Here is a 14,634-nt window from a genome sequence, read left to right on the forward strand (position 1 = left end):
AAAGGGGAGGGTTGTGGGAGCTGCGAAAAAAAGATCTGGGTTTTGGTGCCCCCTCTTGGCATTCGGGGCACGTATCCATGAGAGATACTGTACAATTCTTGTTATGTTACTCTTCTGAAATTTTAAGATTTTTTTTTTTTCATATTTTATTTAGATTTTTTTTCTTATTATCAAAAACATGTACAGTAACAAAGTGGTTTCTGTGCCCCTACTGAATCAGGATATCCCAACTTTTTATGAAACACATCTTAAGTCAGTCAAAACCAAAACACCTCTTTCAAGTTTTTTTGTTGTTGTTGTTTTCTGCGCTGAAATCAGGAGAGGACAATTTCAGAGAGATAGAGTTATGAACAGTTTATTGCAACCCATAAATATTCATCTTTTTTTTTTTTTTCTTATGAGGTACAAAGCTTTGCAACTGAGTGCATCAAATCCTATGGGTTGTGGGCTGGCCGGGTACATACAGCCAGTCGACGTGTCTGCAAAAAGACTTTTAGAACCAGCTTTTCAAAAGCAAACTGACGGCATCTATTATAGACACTGATCAACCCCAGTGGAATCTGCTTTTGCAAGCCTGAAAAAAACCTTGCAGTTCCATGACTCTTTAAAAACCCAGGATTGTGGCTTATAACAGAAAATTCTGCCCCCTGCCCCCCCACCCCAACACTTTGCCAATATGGCATCTAAAAGGGATATGCAACCTTTGCCAGTTTTCAAGAAGGTCAACTCAGAGGATACCGTCCCTTTTGGACACTTCCTGAGACCAACAAAGGCTTATAACCATTATATACAAATGCAAAAAAAAGCAATAGAGGACAATCTTTTTTCAGTTATACAACAAGGAAGTCCCTGTCTCTATTTTATTGAATAAAAAATAAAAATAAAAAATAAAAACAGAAAAAAAAAATACATCCACCCAGATATGCCCAAGTCTTTTTTTTATCAAGCATTCCCTAAAAATATAATTCTATTCATGCAGGTACTTGCTGCACCAAAAAAATATTTGTGTGTGTGTATATATATATATATTTATATATTCATATATTTTTTCTTTAATAAAATTATGATAAAAATACCCTTTAACCCAAATCAATGACTCAGTCCAGCCAATGAATCCCCAGGCAACATAACATTTTTTCGGAACTGAGCAGGAAAAAAATTTAGAAAAAAATTTAGGAAAATGTCATTATTTAAATGAATACGTTCTTATAAATGATACCAGTTTCACAAAGTGCATGCTAAAAAATTAATTAAATAAATTAAAAAAATTCTTCTTGGAACTGGCAAGCTAGAAACCATTGTCTCCTTCTTTTTAACTATTTAAACTATTTTCTTTAAACAATCTATGTGAAAATGTTATCAGGCTTATACCCAGCATACAGATTGACTAATGCACATGCGTTGTCTGGCAATAAAAAAATAGCAATAAGAAAAATAAGGTTTTTTTTTTTTTTACATTAGGGAGTTACTTCAAGATTAAGCAAGAATTTTTCAAGTACATAATACCTGATATATTTTTGAAATAGTAATTGAGGGATTGCACAGACTTAAATGTATACCCGTCACCTGCTCCTTTTTTTTCTTAAAACTTTTTTTTTTCAAAAACAAAAGAAAAAACAAAAAATAATAAAAGTTTATTAGTTCATAAATACCAGCGGCACACAAATGCCCCCCCCCCCCCTTTTTTCTTCGTTTGTGTGCAACTTTGGAATCAATACTTGTATATATTTTTTTATTAAGAAATCCTCTGAAATCCGTTTAGACATAATGTAAGGCATACTTTGCTGGAGTAGAAGGTTCTCATGCTTCATGCTCAAGAATGAGTCTCAGAGAAGGCAGGCTAGTTAGTTCTTCCCGTTTCTTTTGCCCCCCTCTCTGTCTCGGTTCACAAAAAAAATGTGAGAATTAAAGGGCAAGAGATAGAGAGAGAGAATAGTGACCCGTGGCAAAAGAACGAAGATTAACTTAGATTGACTTTCGCCTTTTCATTAGCCTGTGGTTTTCCGTAAAGCTGTGCAACCCAGGAGAAATAGAGCTAACGGGGGATGGGAAGAGACTGTTTTTTAATGTGCTTGGTGATATTTCTTCGATCTTGTAAGATATAGAATGAAAGTACTGTGGGTTCAGCTTGGAGCTGAAGGAATTCGGATGAGACACCACCCTGCTGGTGTACTCATGGGACCTGTAGCACATGCATGAACAAACTGACTGAAGGTCTGTCACTTCGGCCTTATACCGAGGCCGACCGTGTTGTGAATCGTCCTGGATGTGGATGATCATGCTGCTCCGATTTCCGGCAAGAGATGCCCGTTCCTCGGCATCCCTCCTTTCATCTTCACTGTTCATGGTTAAAAACCTGAGAACAACTAAGTTTAGAAATGCCCCAATGACCGTCAACCCCACTAGAATGTACATAAAGCTAAAAGCCACATAGACTGGCTTCTTTTGGAGGGCCCTGTTCTTCTGCAGGGCCACATAGTCTCCGAATCCTATCGTAGTTAAAGTTATAAAGCAATAATAGTATGCCTGGAAAAAGCTCCAATCTTCGTAATGGGAAAAGGCTGCAGCTCCGATGCATAATGTCCCCATGCAGGAGAAGAAGCCCACAGTGACCATGTTCTCCATTGAGACGTCTGTGCTCCTCATCCCGCAGCATTTCTTGATTCGTTTCAGGAGGTACTTCACAAAGGTGTTCATTCGCTCACCAAGGCTTTGGAACATGACCAGGGTAAGAGGGATTCCTAGCACGGCATAGAACATGCAGAAGGCCTTTCCAGCGTCCGTGCCAGGAGCAGCATGCCCATAACCTAGAAGGAGATACAAGAGATACTTTAGAATGTGGTCACAATCTCCATTCACATTAGGAAACAACAACAACAACAACATTTTATGACATTATAACCACAGCAAAGAGTTCACTATCTATGAAGTGTCCTGGGAACACATTGATGCTTTGGAACTTCCTCGACTACATCAACCTGAACCTTCCACATGAAGAACCGTCAACCAGACTAAAGCTTCATCTTATTTTAACCAATTTAGAACCATCGACCAGACTAAAGCTTCATCTTATTTTAACCAATTTTAGAATCATCGATAAGACTAAAGCTTCATCTTATTTAACCAATTTTATAACCATCGACTAGTCTAAAGCTTCATTTCATTTTACTTATTTTAGAATCATTGAGCAGACTAAAGCTTCATCTTATTGTAACACATTTTAGAACCATCAACCAGACTAAAACTTTATCTTCTTTTAAGCAATTTTAGAACTACTGACCAGACTAAAGCTTCATCTTATTTGCACTAATTTTAGAGCCATCGACCAGACTAAAGCTTCATCTAATTTTAGAACTACCGACCAGACTAAAGTTTTATCTTATTTTAACCAATTTTAGAACCATCGCCCAGACTGTAGCTTCATCTTATTTTAACTAATTTTAGAACCATTGATCAGACTAAAGCTTTATCTGATTTTAACTAATTTTAAAACCTTCGACCAGATTAAAGCTTAATTTTATTGTAATCAATTTTAGCAGACACATGTTGATGAGTAAAAACTCAAAAGACACCAACAAGAAATGGACAACCAGCAATAAGATAGATAGACACATCATAAACACCATGTAAATGCCATTAGGAAGCCTGGAGATGAAAGGAGACAACCGACGGTGCTGAAGAAATACTATTTATATGGTTTCCATGAATCGACGATGACTTGTTTTTAGAAGTTAAACTTATAGCTGAACAGAAATACCTTGTTAATGCTAAATACCTTTTTAATGCTAAGTCCAGCCATGTCCGTCATGAACCAAAGGAGAAGTTGATGTTGCTCATCTACCTTGAGGACATGACAGAAGAGGACAACCTTTTGTTTCAAGCTTTAAGACCCAAACAAAAGGCGGAACATTCTGAAATGTCCTTATGGCCCCAATATATAAAAACACCTTGAACCAGAAAGGACATGATTACATAATAGTAAGTTTCATACAAATGTAATAAATGTCTTGTGTATAATTGTTTTCAAAATATGGATTACCACTTTTTAATCAGCATTTAATGCATACGGATGTGTTCAAGAATATAGGAGGAGATTCATCAAGACCTGTGTAAGGGAAAAGTCAACCAGTATCACATAGCAACCAATCAGATTGCCTCTTTTACTTTTCACAGGCCCTTTTCATGATGAAAGAAGCTAGCTGATTGTTTGCTATGGGCAACTGGTCAACTTTTCCTTCACACAGGTTTTAATGAATCTCTCCCATAGTTCCTACAGTCACTGACTAAAAATAATGCACTCAGATAGAATTGTTGGATTGCTGCAAACTCCGCTTGTAGTTATGCCTCAGGCATATTTGTACACTGCTCTCTCAAGTTACAACATTAATTGGATCCAGGATGAACAATGTATGTTGAAACCATTGTATCCTAAGACCCACTGGTCTAAACACGGACCAATACCAAGAAACAAACTAGATACAAACAAAACTGACTTCTATGTTGAAGGGGTACACTGCCCCTAAACATCTTATCCCCTCTCCAAAGGATACGGGATAAGATGTCTGATCATGGGGGTCCCACCACTGTGGACCCCCGTGATCTCGGGTGTCGCACCCCAGACATCCGATGCACGGAGCGAACTTCGCTCCATGTCAAATGACTGGCGATGCCGGATGGAGGCTCGTGACATCACGGTCAAGCCCCGCTCGTGACATCACGACCACACCCCCTCAATGCAAGTCTATGGGAGGGGGCGTGACGCTGTCATGCCCCCTCTCATAGACTTGCATTGAGGAAGCGTGGCCATGACGTCACGAGCTTCCAGAGCTGAACCCGATGCTCTAAATGAACACCGGGTGCAGCACAGAGATTGCGGTAGTCCCCAGCAATGGGAGCACCGCGATCAGACATCTTATCCCCTATCCTTTGTATAGGGGACAAGATGTCTATGGGCAGAGTTCCCCTTTAAGGAAAAAGAAAACCCCAGGAAATTGATCTAATCATAGGATAAACCGGATAACAGTACAAACCCAAACTCCAATCATGGAGGGACATGAATACCAAATTCAAATAGGCTCCAAGCTAAAGGGGGCACACCACTGTCTGAACAGGAACTAGCCTTGGAGAAAACTCAAAAAACATCTAAACACAGATAAAGGTACAGATAAGATTCATAAAAGTAGGTGTGAACACACACCGACAGAGAATACAAAACAAGATGGTAACAGAACAGACTAAACCTGACAGGGTACACATAGTAACAAGAATATCAGAATATATAACAAGGCTAAAAGCACAACAGGACAGAAAGCCATGTCAAATACAAAGTGCACGGGAACATACAGGGGGAGATTTATCAAAATCTGGAAAAGTTGCCCAGTTGCCCTTAGCAAACAATCACATTGCTTCTTTCATTTAGCAGAGGCCTTGTTAAAAATAAAAGAAGCTATCTCATTGGTTGCTATGGGCAACTGGGCAATTTTTCCTCTGGACAGGTTTTGATAAATCTTCCCCACAGAGACAGAGTGCAGAGTGAAATCAAACCAAATCAGCAGCACTGAATGCAGGCTGAGTTGGGAATAAATAATCCGCCACTGAGCTCATTGGCTGGGATCTGTATATAACTACTATAATACTGTCTCCTATATATACAAGAATATAACTACTATAATACTGTCTCCTATATACAAGAATATAACTACTATAATACTGTCTCCTATATACAAGAATATAACTACTATAATACTGCTCCTATATACAAGAATATAACTACTATAATACTGCCTCCTATATACAAGAATATAACTACTATAATACTGCTCCTATAGACAAGAATATAACTACTATAATACTGCTCCTATATACAAGAATATAACTACTATAATACTGCTCCTATATACAAGAATATAACTACTATAATACTGCTCCTATATACAAGAATATAACTACTATAATACTGTTCCTATATACAAGAATATAACTACTATAATACTGCTCCTATATACAAGAATATAACTACTATAATACTGCTCATATATACAAGAATATAACTACTATAATACTGCCCCTATATACAAGAAGATAACAACTATAATACTACTCCTATATACAAGAATATAACTACTATAATACTGCTCCTATATACAAGAATATAACTACTATAATACTGCTCCTATATACAAGAATATAAATACTCTAATACTGCTCCTATATACAAGAATATAACTACTATAATACTGCTCCTGCATACAAGAATATAACTCCTATAATACTGCTCCTATATACAAGAATATAACTACTATATTACTGCTCCTATATACAAGAATATAACTACTATAATACTGCTCCTATATACAAGAATATAACTACTATAATACTGCCTCCTATATACAAGAATATAACTACTATAATACTGCCTCCTATATACAAGAATATAACTACTATAATACTGCTCCTATATACAAGAATATAACTACTATAATACTGCTCCTATATACAAGAATATAACTACTATAATACTTCTCCTATATACAAGAATATAACTACTATAATACTGCTCCTATACACAAGAATATAACTACTATAATACTGCTCCTATACACAAGAATATAACTACTATAATACTGCTCCTATATACAAGAATATAACTACTATAATACTGCTCGTATATCCAAGAATATAACTACTATAATACTGCCTCCTATATACAAGAATATAACTGCTATAATACTGCCTCCTATATACAAGAATATATCTACTATAATACTGCTCCTATATCCAAGAATATAACTACTATAATACTGCCTCCTATATACAAGAATATAACTACTATAATACCGCTCCTATATACAAGAATATAACTACTATAATACTGCTCCTATATAAAAGAATATAACTACTATAATACTGCTCCTATATACAAGAATATACCTACTATAATACTGCTCCTATATAAAAGAATATACCTACTATAATACTGCTCCTATATACAAGAATATAACCACTATAATACTGTTCCTATGTACAGGAATATATCTCCTATAACACCGCCCTCTCCTATTCTGCTGATACGATACGGTCTTGCAGGAAGGATGTCTCGCGGCGCCCACTCTGCGCTCTCATCCATCATTCCACTTTGTGCTGTCATACAGTGAACCTTCCCTTCAGCCTCTCCTGACTTCTTACTCTATCACATGGTAATAATCGGCTGTAAATATAAGATAACAGAATTAGGGGTATAATGAATATAGGCAGGTGGTGGGACCTGTCGCCCTGGCTCAGATGAAGCCGTTGTAACATTTGGGCTGGGGTGAGTGATGGGGGATCTCGGCAGCTGTGACACACAATGGATCCTGCCATCATTTATTGAGCCGCTTACATCTCTTTTCTGCTGAGCCGAGAAATTTCTACAGCATTTGTTTCCCAGCTCCATATTCCACACCAGAGATATATGGATTGTGTGGCCAATTTATACAGATCAGGCAGGAAGGCCTCATTTATGTTATACCCCCTATATTCTCCCTACAGTTTGTTTACCTTAAAGGGTTACTCTGCCCCTAGACATCTTATCCCCTATCCAAAGGATAGGGGATGAGATGTCTGATCAAGTTGGTCCAGCCGCTGGGTACCCCCCAACAATCTCCCTGCTGTACCCCGGTGTTCGTTTAGAGCATCGGGTGCAGTGCCGGAGGCTTGTGACATCATAGTCACACCCCTCGTGATGCAATAGACATGCCCCCTCAATACAAGTCTATGGGAGGGGGCATGACGACCGTCATGCCCCCTCCCATAGACTTGCATTGAGGGGATGTGGCCGTGATGCCAAGAGCAGGCGTGCCCGTGATGTCACGAGCCTCCGTGGACCAGATGTCTGGGGTGCCGCAGCCGAGATCGCAGGGGTCCCCAGTGGCGGGACCCCCGCAATCAGACATCTTATCCCCTATCCTTTGGACCTTTAAATGGGTACCATCATATTCATAAGCTTTATATGTTGCACATCTCGGCAAAACATTCCGCTTTTTCATATACCGTATTTATCGGCGTATAACACGCACTTTATAGGCTAAAGTCTGTGTGCGTGTTATACGCCGATACACCCCCAGGAAAGGCAGGGGGAGAGAGGCCGTCGCTGCCCGCTTCTCTCCCCCTGCCTTTCCTGGGGTCTAGAGCGCTGCTGTCGGCCCTTTTCACCCCCTGGTTATGGGCGCCGCTGCCCGTTCTGTCCCCCTGACTATCGGTGCCGGCGCCGATAGCCAGGGAGAGAGAAGCGGCGCAGACAGCCAGGGGGAGAGAAGGGGCAGCGGCACCCATTGCTGGCGCCGCTGCCCCGTTGCCTCCCCCCATCCCCGGTGGCATAATTACCTGAGTCGGGTCCGCGCTGCTCCAGGCCTCCATCGTGCGTCCCCGGCGTCATTGCTATGCGCTGAACGGCGCATGACGTCAGAGCGCCGCGCCGTGCATAGCAACGACGCTGGGGACGCACGACGGAGGCCTGGAGCAGCGCGGACCCGACTCAGGTAATTATGCCACCGGGGATGGGGGGAGGCAACGGGGCAGCGGCGTCGGCAATGGGTGCCGCTGCTCCTTCTCTCCCCCTGGCTGTCGGCGCCGCTTCTCTCCCCCTGGCTATCGGCGCCGACACCGATAGTCAGGGGGACAGAACGGGCAGCGGCGCCGATAACCAGGGGGTGAAAAGGGCCGACAGCAGCGCTCTAGACCCCAGGAAAGGCAGGGACGGCCTCTCTCCCCCTGCCTTTCCTGGGGGTATATCGGGGTATACACGCGCACACACGCACCCTCATTTTATCATGGATATTTGGGTAAAAAACTTTTTTTACCCAAATATCCTTGGTAAAATGAGGGGGTGTGTTATAGGCCGGTGCGTAGTATACCCCGATAAATACGGTATTTCATAAGAAATCTTTTTTTTTCATTAAATACAGAAATTGTGGCTGATAAAAAAAAAAAACACCACACAGAACATTTTCCTGTCTGGCTGCAACATCATCTCTGTCCCAGATGAAGCACAGGTAGGGACAAAGTCCGGGAAGTGAGGGTGAGACTAGCACTCCTCTGTGCTCACTCCTGTCCTAACACACTGCAGCATGAAAACAGAGAGGAGGGGGTTACAGAGCAACCTGCAATGACTGGATGAAGAGACCCTGCACAGCACAGAAGACTCAGGGAGTAGGATGAATCATGCAGAGTGAGGACACACCCCCTCCAGAGCACTGGATGACAAACCAAGTGAGCAACAGAAAGAAGGTATTTGTGAGAGAAAAAATTATATGTACAGTGGGGATCAAAAGTTTGGGCACCCCACGTAAAATTTTTTATTAATGTGCATAAAGAAGCCAAGGAAAGATGGAAAAATCTCCAAAAGGCATCAAATTACAGATTAGACATTCTTATAATATGTCAACAAAAGTTAGATTTTATTTCCATCATTTACACTTTCAAAATAACAGAAAACAAAAAACATGGCGTCTGCAAAAGTTTGGGCACCCTGCAGACTTTATAGCATGCACTGCCCCCTTTACAAAGCTGAGACCTGCCAGTGTCATGGATTGTTCTCAATCATCATCTGGGAAGACCCGGTGATGTCAATCTCAAAGGTTTTAAATGCCCAGACTCATCTGACCTTGCCCCAACAATCAGCACCATGGGTTCTTCTAAGCAGTTGTCTAGAAATCTGAAGCTGGAAATAGTTGACGCTCGCAAAGCTGGAGAAGGCTATAAGAAGATAGCAAAATGTTTTCAGATGTCAATATCCTCTGTTTGGAATGTAATTAAGAAATGGCAGTCATCAGGAACAGTGGAAGTTAAAGCAAGATCTGGAAGACCAAGAAAAATATCAGACAGAACAGCTTGCAGGATTGTGAGAAAAACAATTCAAACCCCACTTTTGACTGCACAATCCCTCCAGAAAGATCCGGCAGACACTGGAGTTGTGTTACACTATTCCACTATAAAGAGATATTTGTACAAATATGGTCTTCATGGAAGAGTCATCAGAAGAAAACCTCTTCTACAGCCTCACCACAAAAATCAGCGTTCGAACTTTGCAAATGAACATATAGACAAGCCTGATGCATTTTGGAAACAAGTTCTGGGGACCGATGAGGTTAAAATGGAACTTTTTGGCCGGAATGAGCAAAGGTACGTTTGGAGAAGAAGGAGAACAGAATTTAATGAAAAGAACCTCTGTCCAACTGTTAAGCATGGGGGTGAATCAATCATGCTTTGGGGTTGTATCGCAGCCAGCGGCACAGGGAACATCTCACGAGTAGAAGGAAAAATGGATTCAATAAAATTTCAGCAAATTTTGGATGCTAACTTGATGCCATCTGTGAAAAAGCTGAAGTTAAAGAGAGGATGGTTTCTACAAATGGATAATGATCCTAAACACACCTCGAAATCCACGGGGGATTACATCAAGAGGCGCAAACTGAAGGTTTTGCCATGGCCTTCACAATCTCCCGACCCTACCATGATTGAAAATCTATGGATAGACCTTGAAACAGCAGTGCGTGACAGACAGCCCAGAAATCTCAAAGAACTGGAAGACTTTTGTAAGGAAAAATGTGCAAAGATACCTCAAACAAGAATTGAAAGACTCTTGGCTGGCTACAAAAAGCGTTTACTTGCCAAAGGGGGCAGTACAAGATATTAACTCTGCAGGGTGCCCAAACTTTTGCAGACACCATTTTTTTGTTTTCTGTTATTTTGAAAGTGTAAATGATGGAAATAAAATCTAACTTTTGTTGACATATTATAAGAATGACTAATCTGTAATTTGATGCCTTTTGGAGATTTTTCCATCTTTCCTTCGCTTCTTTATGCACATTAATACAAATTTTTACCTGGGGTGCCCAAACTTTTGTTCCCACTGTACATGATCAGGTTTAGGTTCTTTGTAACATATATCATTTTTTGTTTGTGTGTGGGATACGACAGGTACTCTTTAAGAGTTTCCTAAGAAAATATCTTGCTATAAAATGTCTATATCTTACGATTCGCAGTTTGGATGTTCACTATTTCCAGTCATAGAAAGAACTGTGGATAGTCACTATAACTCTCCCCTTACTTAACATGTACACCCTATATCACATATATCCTTTATCATACTTCAGAGCTGTACTCACTATTCTGCTGGTGAGGTCACTGTGTACATACATTACATTACTTATCCTGTATTGATCCTGAGTTATATCCTTAATTATACTCCAGAGCTGTACTCACTATTCTGCTGGTGAAGTTACTGTGTACATACATTACATTACTTATCCTGTACTGATCCTGAGTTATATCCTGTATTTTACTCCAGAGCTGCACTCACTATTCTGCTGGTGAGGTCACTGTGTACATACATTACATTACTTATCCTGTACTGATCCTGAGTTATATCCTGAATTATACACCAGAGCTGTACTCACTATTCTGCTGGTGAGGTCACTGTGTACATACATTACATTACTTATCCCGTACTGATACTGAGTTATATCCTGTATAATATTCCAGAGCTGTACTCACTATTCTGCTGGTGGGGTCACTGTGTACATACATTACATTACTTATCCTGTACTGATCCTGAGTTATATCCTGTATTATATATACTCCAGAGCTTGACTCACTATTCTGCTGGTGAGGTCACTGTGTACATACATTACATTACGTATCCTGTACTGATCCTGAGTTATATCCTGTATTATATATACTCCATAGCTGTACTCACTATTCTGCTGGTGAAGTCACTGTGTACATACATTACATTACTTATCTTGCACTGATCCTTATCTACATCTAATGACTCCTGAAGTCTATGGTCTGATATGGAAGAGGTAAAATAGAATTCAAGCTAATCATACAGTTTTGATTAGAATGACCTTATTGAGCCGAGTTTGGTTCCCGATATAACTCAGCAGTGTCTGATCTCATACTCGGGATTTCCATTGCTCAGCTAAATGGTCATTACCTGACACAGACTACCAATGATGAGGCTGCTACATCAGGTACTGCAATGAATGGGAACAATAATGCAGTTTAGGTAAAAAGTTCATCAGCTATTTACGTAGATTAATATGAAGGATATTTTTGCCTAGAATCACTACAGTAATAGTGCAGTGAATTATACCAGTCATCTGCTTACTGCTGTCAGAGTCAAAAATCATTAAAAAATAACGTAATAAAAAAATAATATGTAAAAAAAAATAAATAAATCCCCCACTGACCAAAAAATAAAAACAACATTTTCCTCTTTTCTCCATATTACATAAAAAAAATTTAAATAAAATAATATGCATATTTGGTATCTGCACACCTGTAATGACCCAAACAATAAAATGTTGTGCAGAACATTGAACACTGCCGCACCCCCTTCATGTTATGCGTAGCTGAAGACTAGAAAAGAATAAACTTTTCTAAAAGTTTGGTTCTGTCCAAATTTGGACTTCATCAATAGACCAAAATGATGTATACAAAATTGTCTAAGAGACCTAAACGCCTTGTATAAAACTGTTAGGTCCTAGTGTATCTATGGACTTCTGAATTGTTTTTTAAGGAGTACTCTTCGTTCTTAACATTTTGTTCAGAACGCTCAGACGTAGAGGCGATGATCGTAACATCGCGGCCACGCCCCCTTGTGACGTCATGCTACGCCCCATCCATTCATGTCTATGCGAGGGGGCGAGTCGGCTGAATGGATGGAGGGGAAGTGGCGTCACGTCACGACCACTGCCACAGGAACCCGGCATTCGTTTAGAACACTGGGTTCTGCAGGAGCCCCAGCAGTGGAACTCCCGCGATCAGACATCTTATCCCCTATCCTTTGGATAGGGGATAAGATGTCTAGCAGCAGAGTACCCCTTTATGGCAAAGTTCATTTCATGTATGGCTATTTGGGAGTCGCAATGGGTTTTGTGCCTGGAAATTGAATACGCAATAGCTTATTACATGCTGTAAAAAATTATTCACATTTTGGGGAGTAGCAACAGGAGTGACCTTCTAGAAAGTGCAAAAAAAGCGACTTAAAACCACTTAACTTCTAATGAAAACAGGTTTTGCTCTAACAGAACAGATGCAGAAGACTCTCTGTTGCTTTACTACATTATTTGTAATTATTATTACTATTATTATATGCCTGGTCCTATTCCTATCCATGTTGCTCACTGCTCACTGTCCCTCACAGAGATCTTCACCTAACACGTACTATCTCTAAAATGGCTGCGGAAGCTATGTGCATAGGCTTTTATAGTGGCTCTGACATCACCCCTATACTGTCTCCTGATGTCTACTACCTACTGTAGTTTGAAAATAAAAAGAGACACTGAAATTAAAAAAAAGGGCACAAAAAAATGCTTACAGAAATAATTAAAGCTACTGCAAAGACAAAAACCTAAAATAAAAACAGTATGAGATGACATTATTATAAAATTCACAGGTTTTCTCCCCGTGTTTGATTACTGTTAATTCCATAAAATCCTATATATATATATATATATATATATATATATATATATATATATATGTGTGTGTGTGTGTGTGTGTGTGTGTCTTACATGAATCAGCCCCAGTAACTTCAGGTGTGAAGTTTAATATTTCTATATTGGTTATTATCCATGGGGTTATAATGACAGCTGAACTATACGGCACACCATGGCGGTAATCATCGGAGGCAATTCCAAGTCTGTACATTGAATCAGCAGTTGTTACACATGATACACCGTGACTGCAAGACAACGCTTATGATTATAGGGAGGTGGATGATAAATCGTGTTATTTAAGTCATGTCTAGCTGCGGTGTGTAGGCTGGAGTCAGCTGCGATCTACACAATGTACAGCCGAATAAACCAGGAGAAATCACTGCACCGGATGACGATACTTTAGGGAGCGTGTGGACTGTCAGTTCTTGAGGTTGAGGTGTTGGAAACAAGAGAAATGGGCAGGCAGAAGAATCATAGCACCCTGTCCAGGGCCAAATTGTGATGTCTAGACAAGAGGTCCCCATCTTGGTCCTTGAGGCTCCACCAACAGACCAGGATTTGAATTCTTCCCTGTCCTTTTTCAATGGATTTAGTAAAAATAAAAAAAAACGGAATATGTTGTTGGACCTTGAGCACTGGGTTGAGGATTATTGGTATAAATAACAGGGTCAATGCTTCTCCAGAACCGCTGATCTTGTCGGGGTGTTCCGGTAGGTAATTGTTAGTACCGACCAAGGGAGGTCACCCATGACTGGGGAAATGATCATAGGTGTCCAAACCAACATTTTGATTTTGTATTTCTTCGTACATCTAAGAAGGCTTTATACAAGAGGTGAACATGGTGTAAGTGACGGGATATAATGAGGGCTTCCCGTTTTAGGTCTCCGGCACATACTAGTTTCATTGGTCTGTGCTGTACAGATACGACAAACATAGAACATTCTTGGGAATGTATGCCAAGCCAGAGATCTCTCAAGAAGGAAAGTACACACATCCATTCCCAGTCATGTTCTAAGGCTACTTGTTGGAGTGAAATATTGACTACCTAGTAAAAGTGGTGTGTGTGTGTGTGTGAGCTGCTTTGCATATCTTCTCTTCCCAGATTTCCCAGGGGAGCATAAATGGCCGATACGTTTCCATATGTCTTTATGAC

At 40.1% G+C, this 14,634-nt stretch overlaps 1 protein-coding gene across 1 annotated transcript in view; it reads right to left on the reverse strand.

Annotated features, from left to right (window-relative positions):
* Window positions 1–339: 339 nt before the first annotated feature.
* KCNK9 (potassium two pore domain channel subfamily K member 9) overlaps window positions 340–14,634 on the reverse strand; it is a 158,663-nt gene continuing 144,368 nt past the window's right edge. Inside the window, exon 2 of the mRNA XM_056522816.1 lies at window positions 340–2,807. Within this exon, the coding sequence (XP_056378791.1) occupies window positions 1,966–2,807 (842 nt within the window). The 3' untranslated portion in view covers window positions 340–1,965. The remainder of the gene's footprint in view (window positions 2,808–14,634) is intronic.

The sequence above is a fragment of the Hyla sarda genome, chromosome 5, assembly GCF_029499605.1.
Source record: "Hyla sarda isolate aHylSar1 chromosome 5, aHylSar1.hap1, whole genome shotgun sequence".
Classification (NCBI taxonomy): domain Eukaryota; kingdom Metazoa; phylum Chordata; class Amphibia; order Anura; family Hylidae; genus Hyla; species Hyla sarda.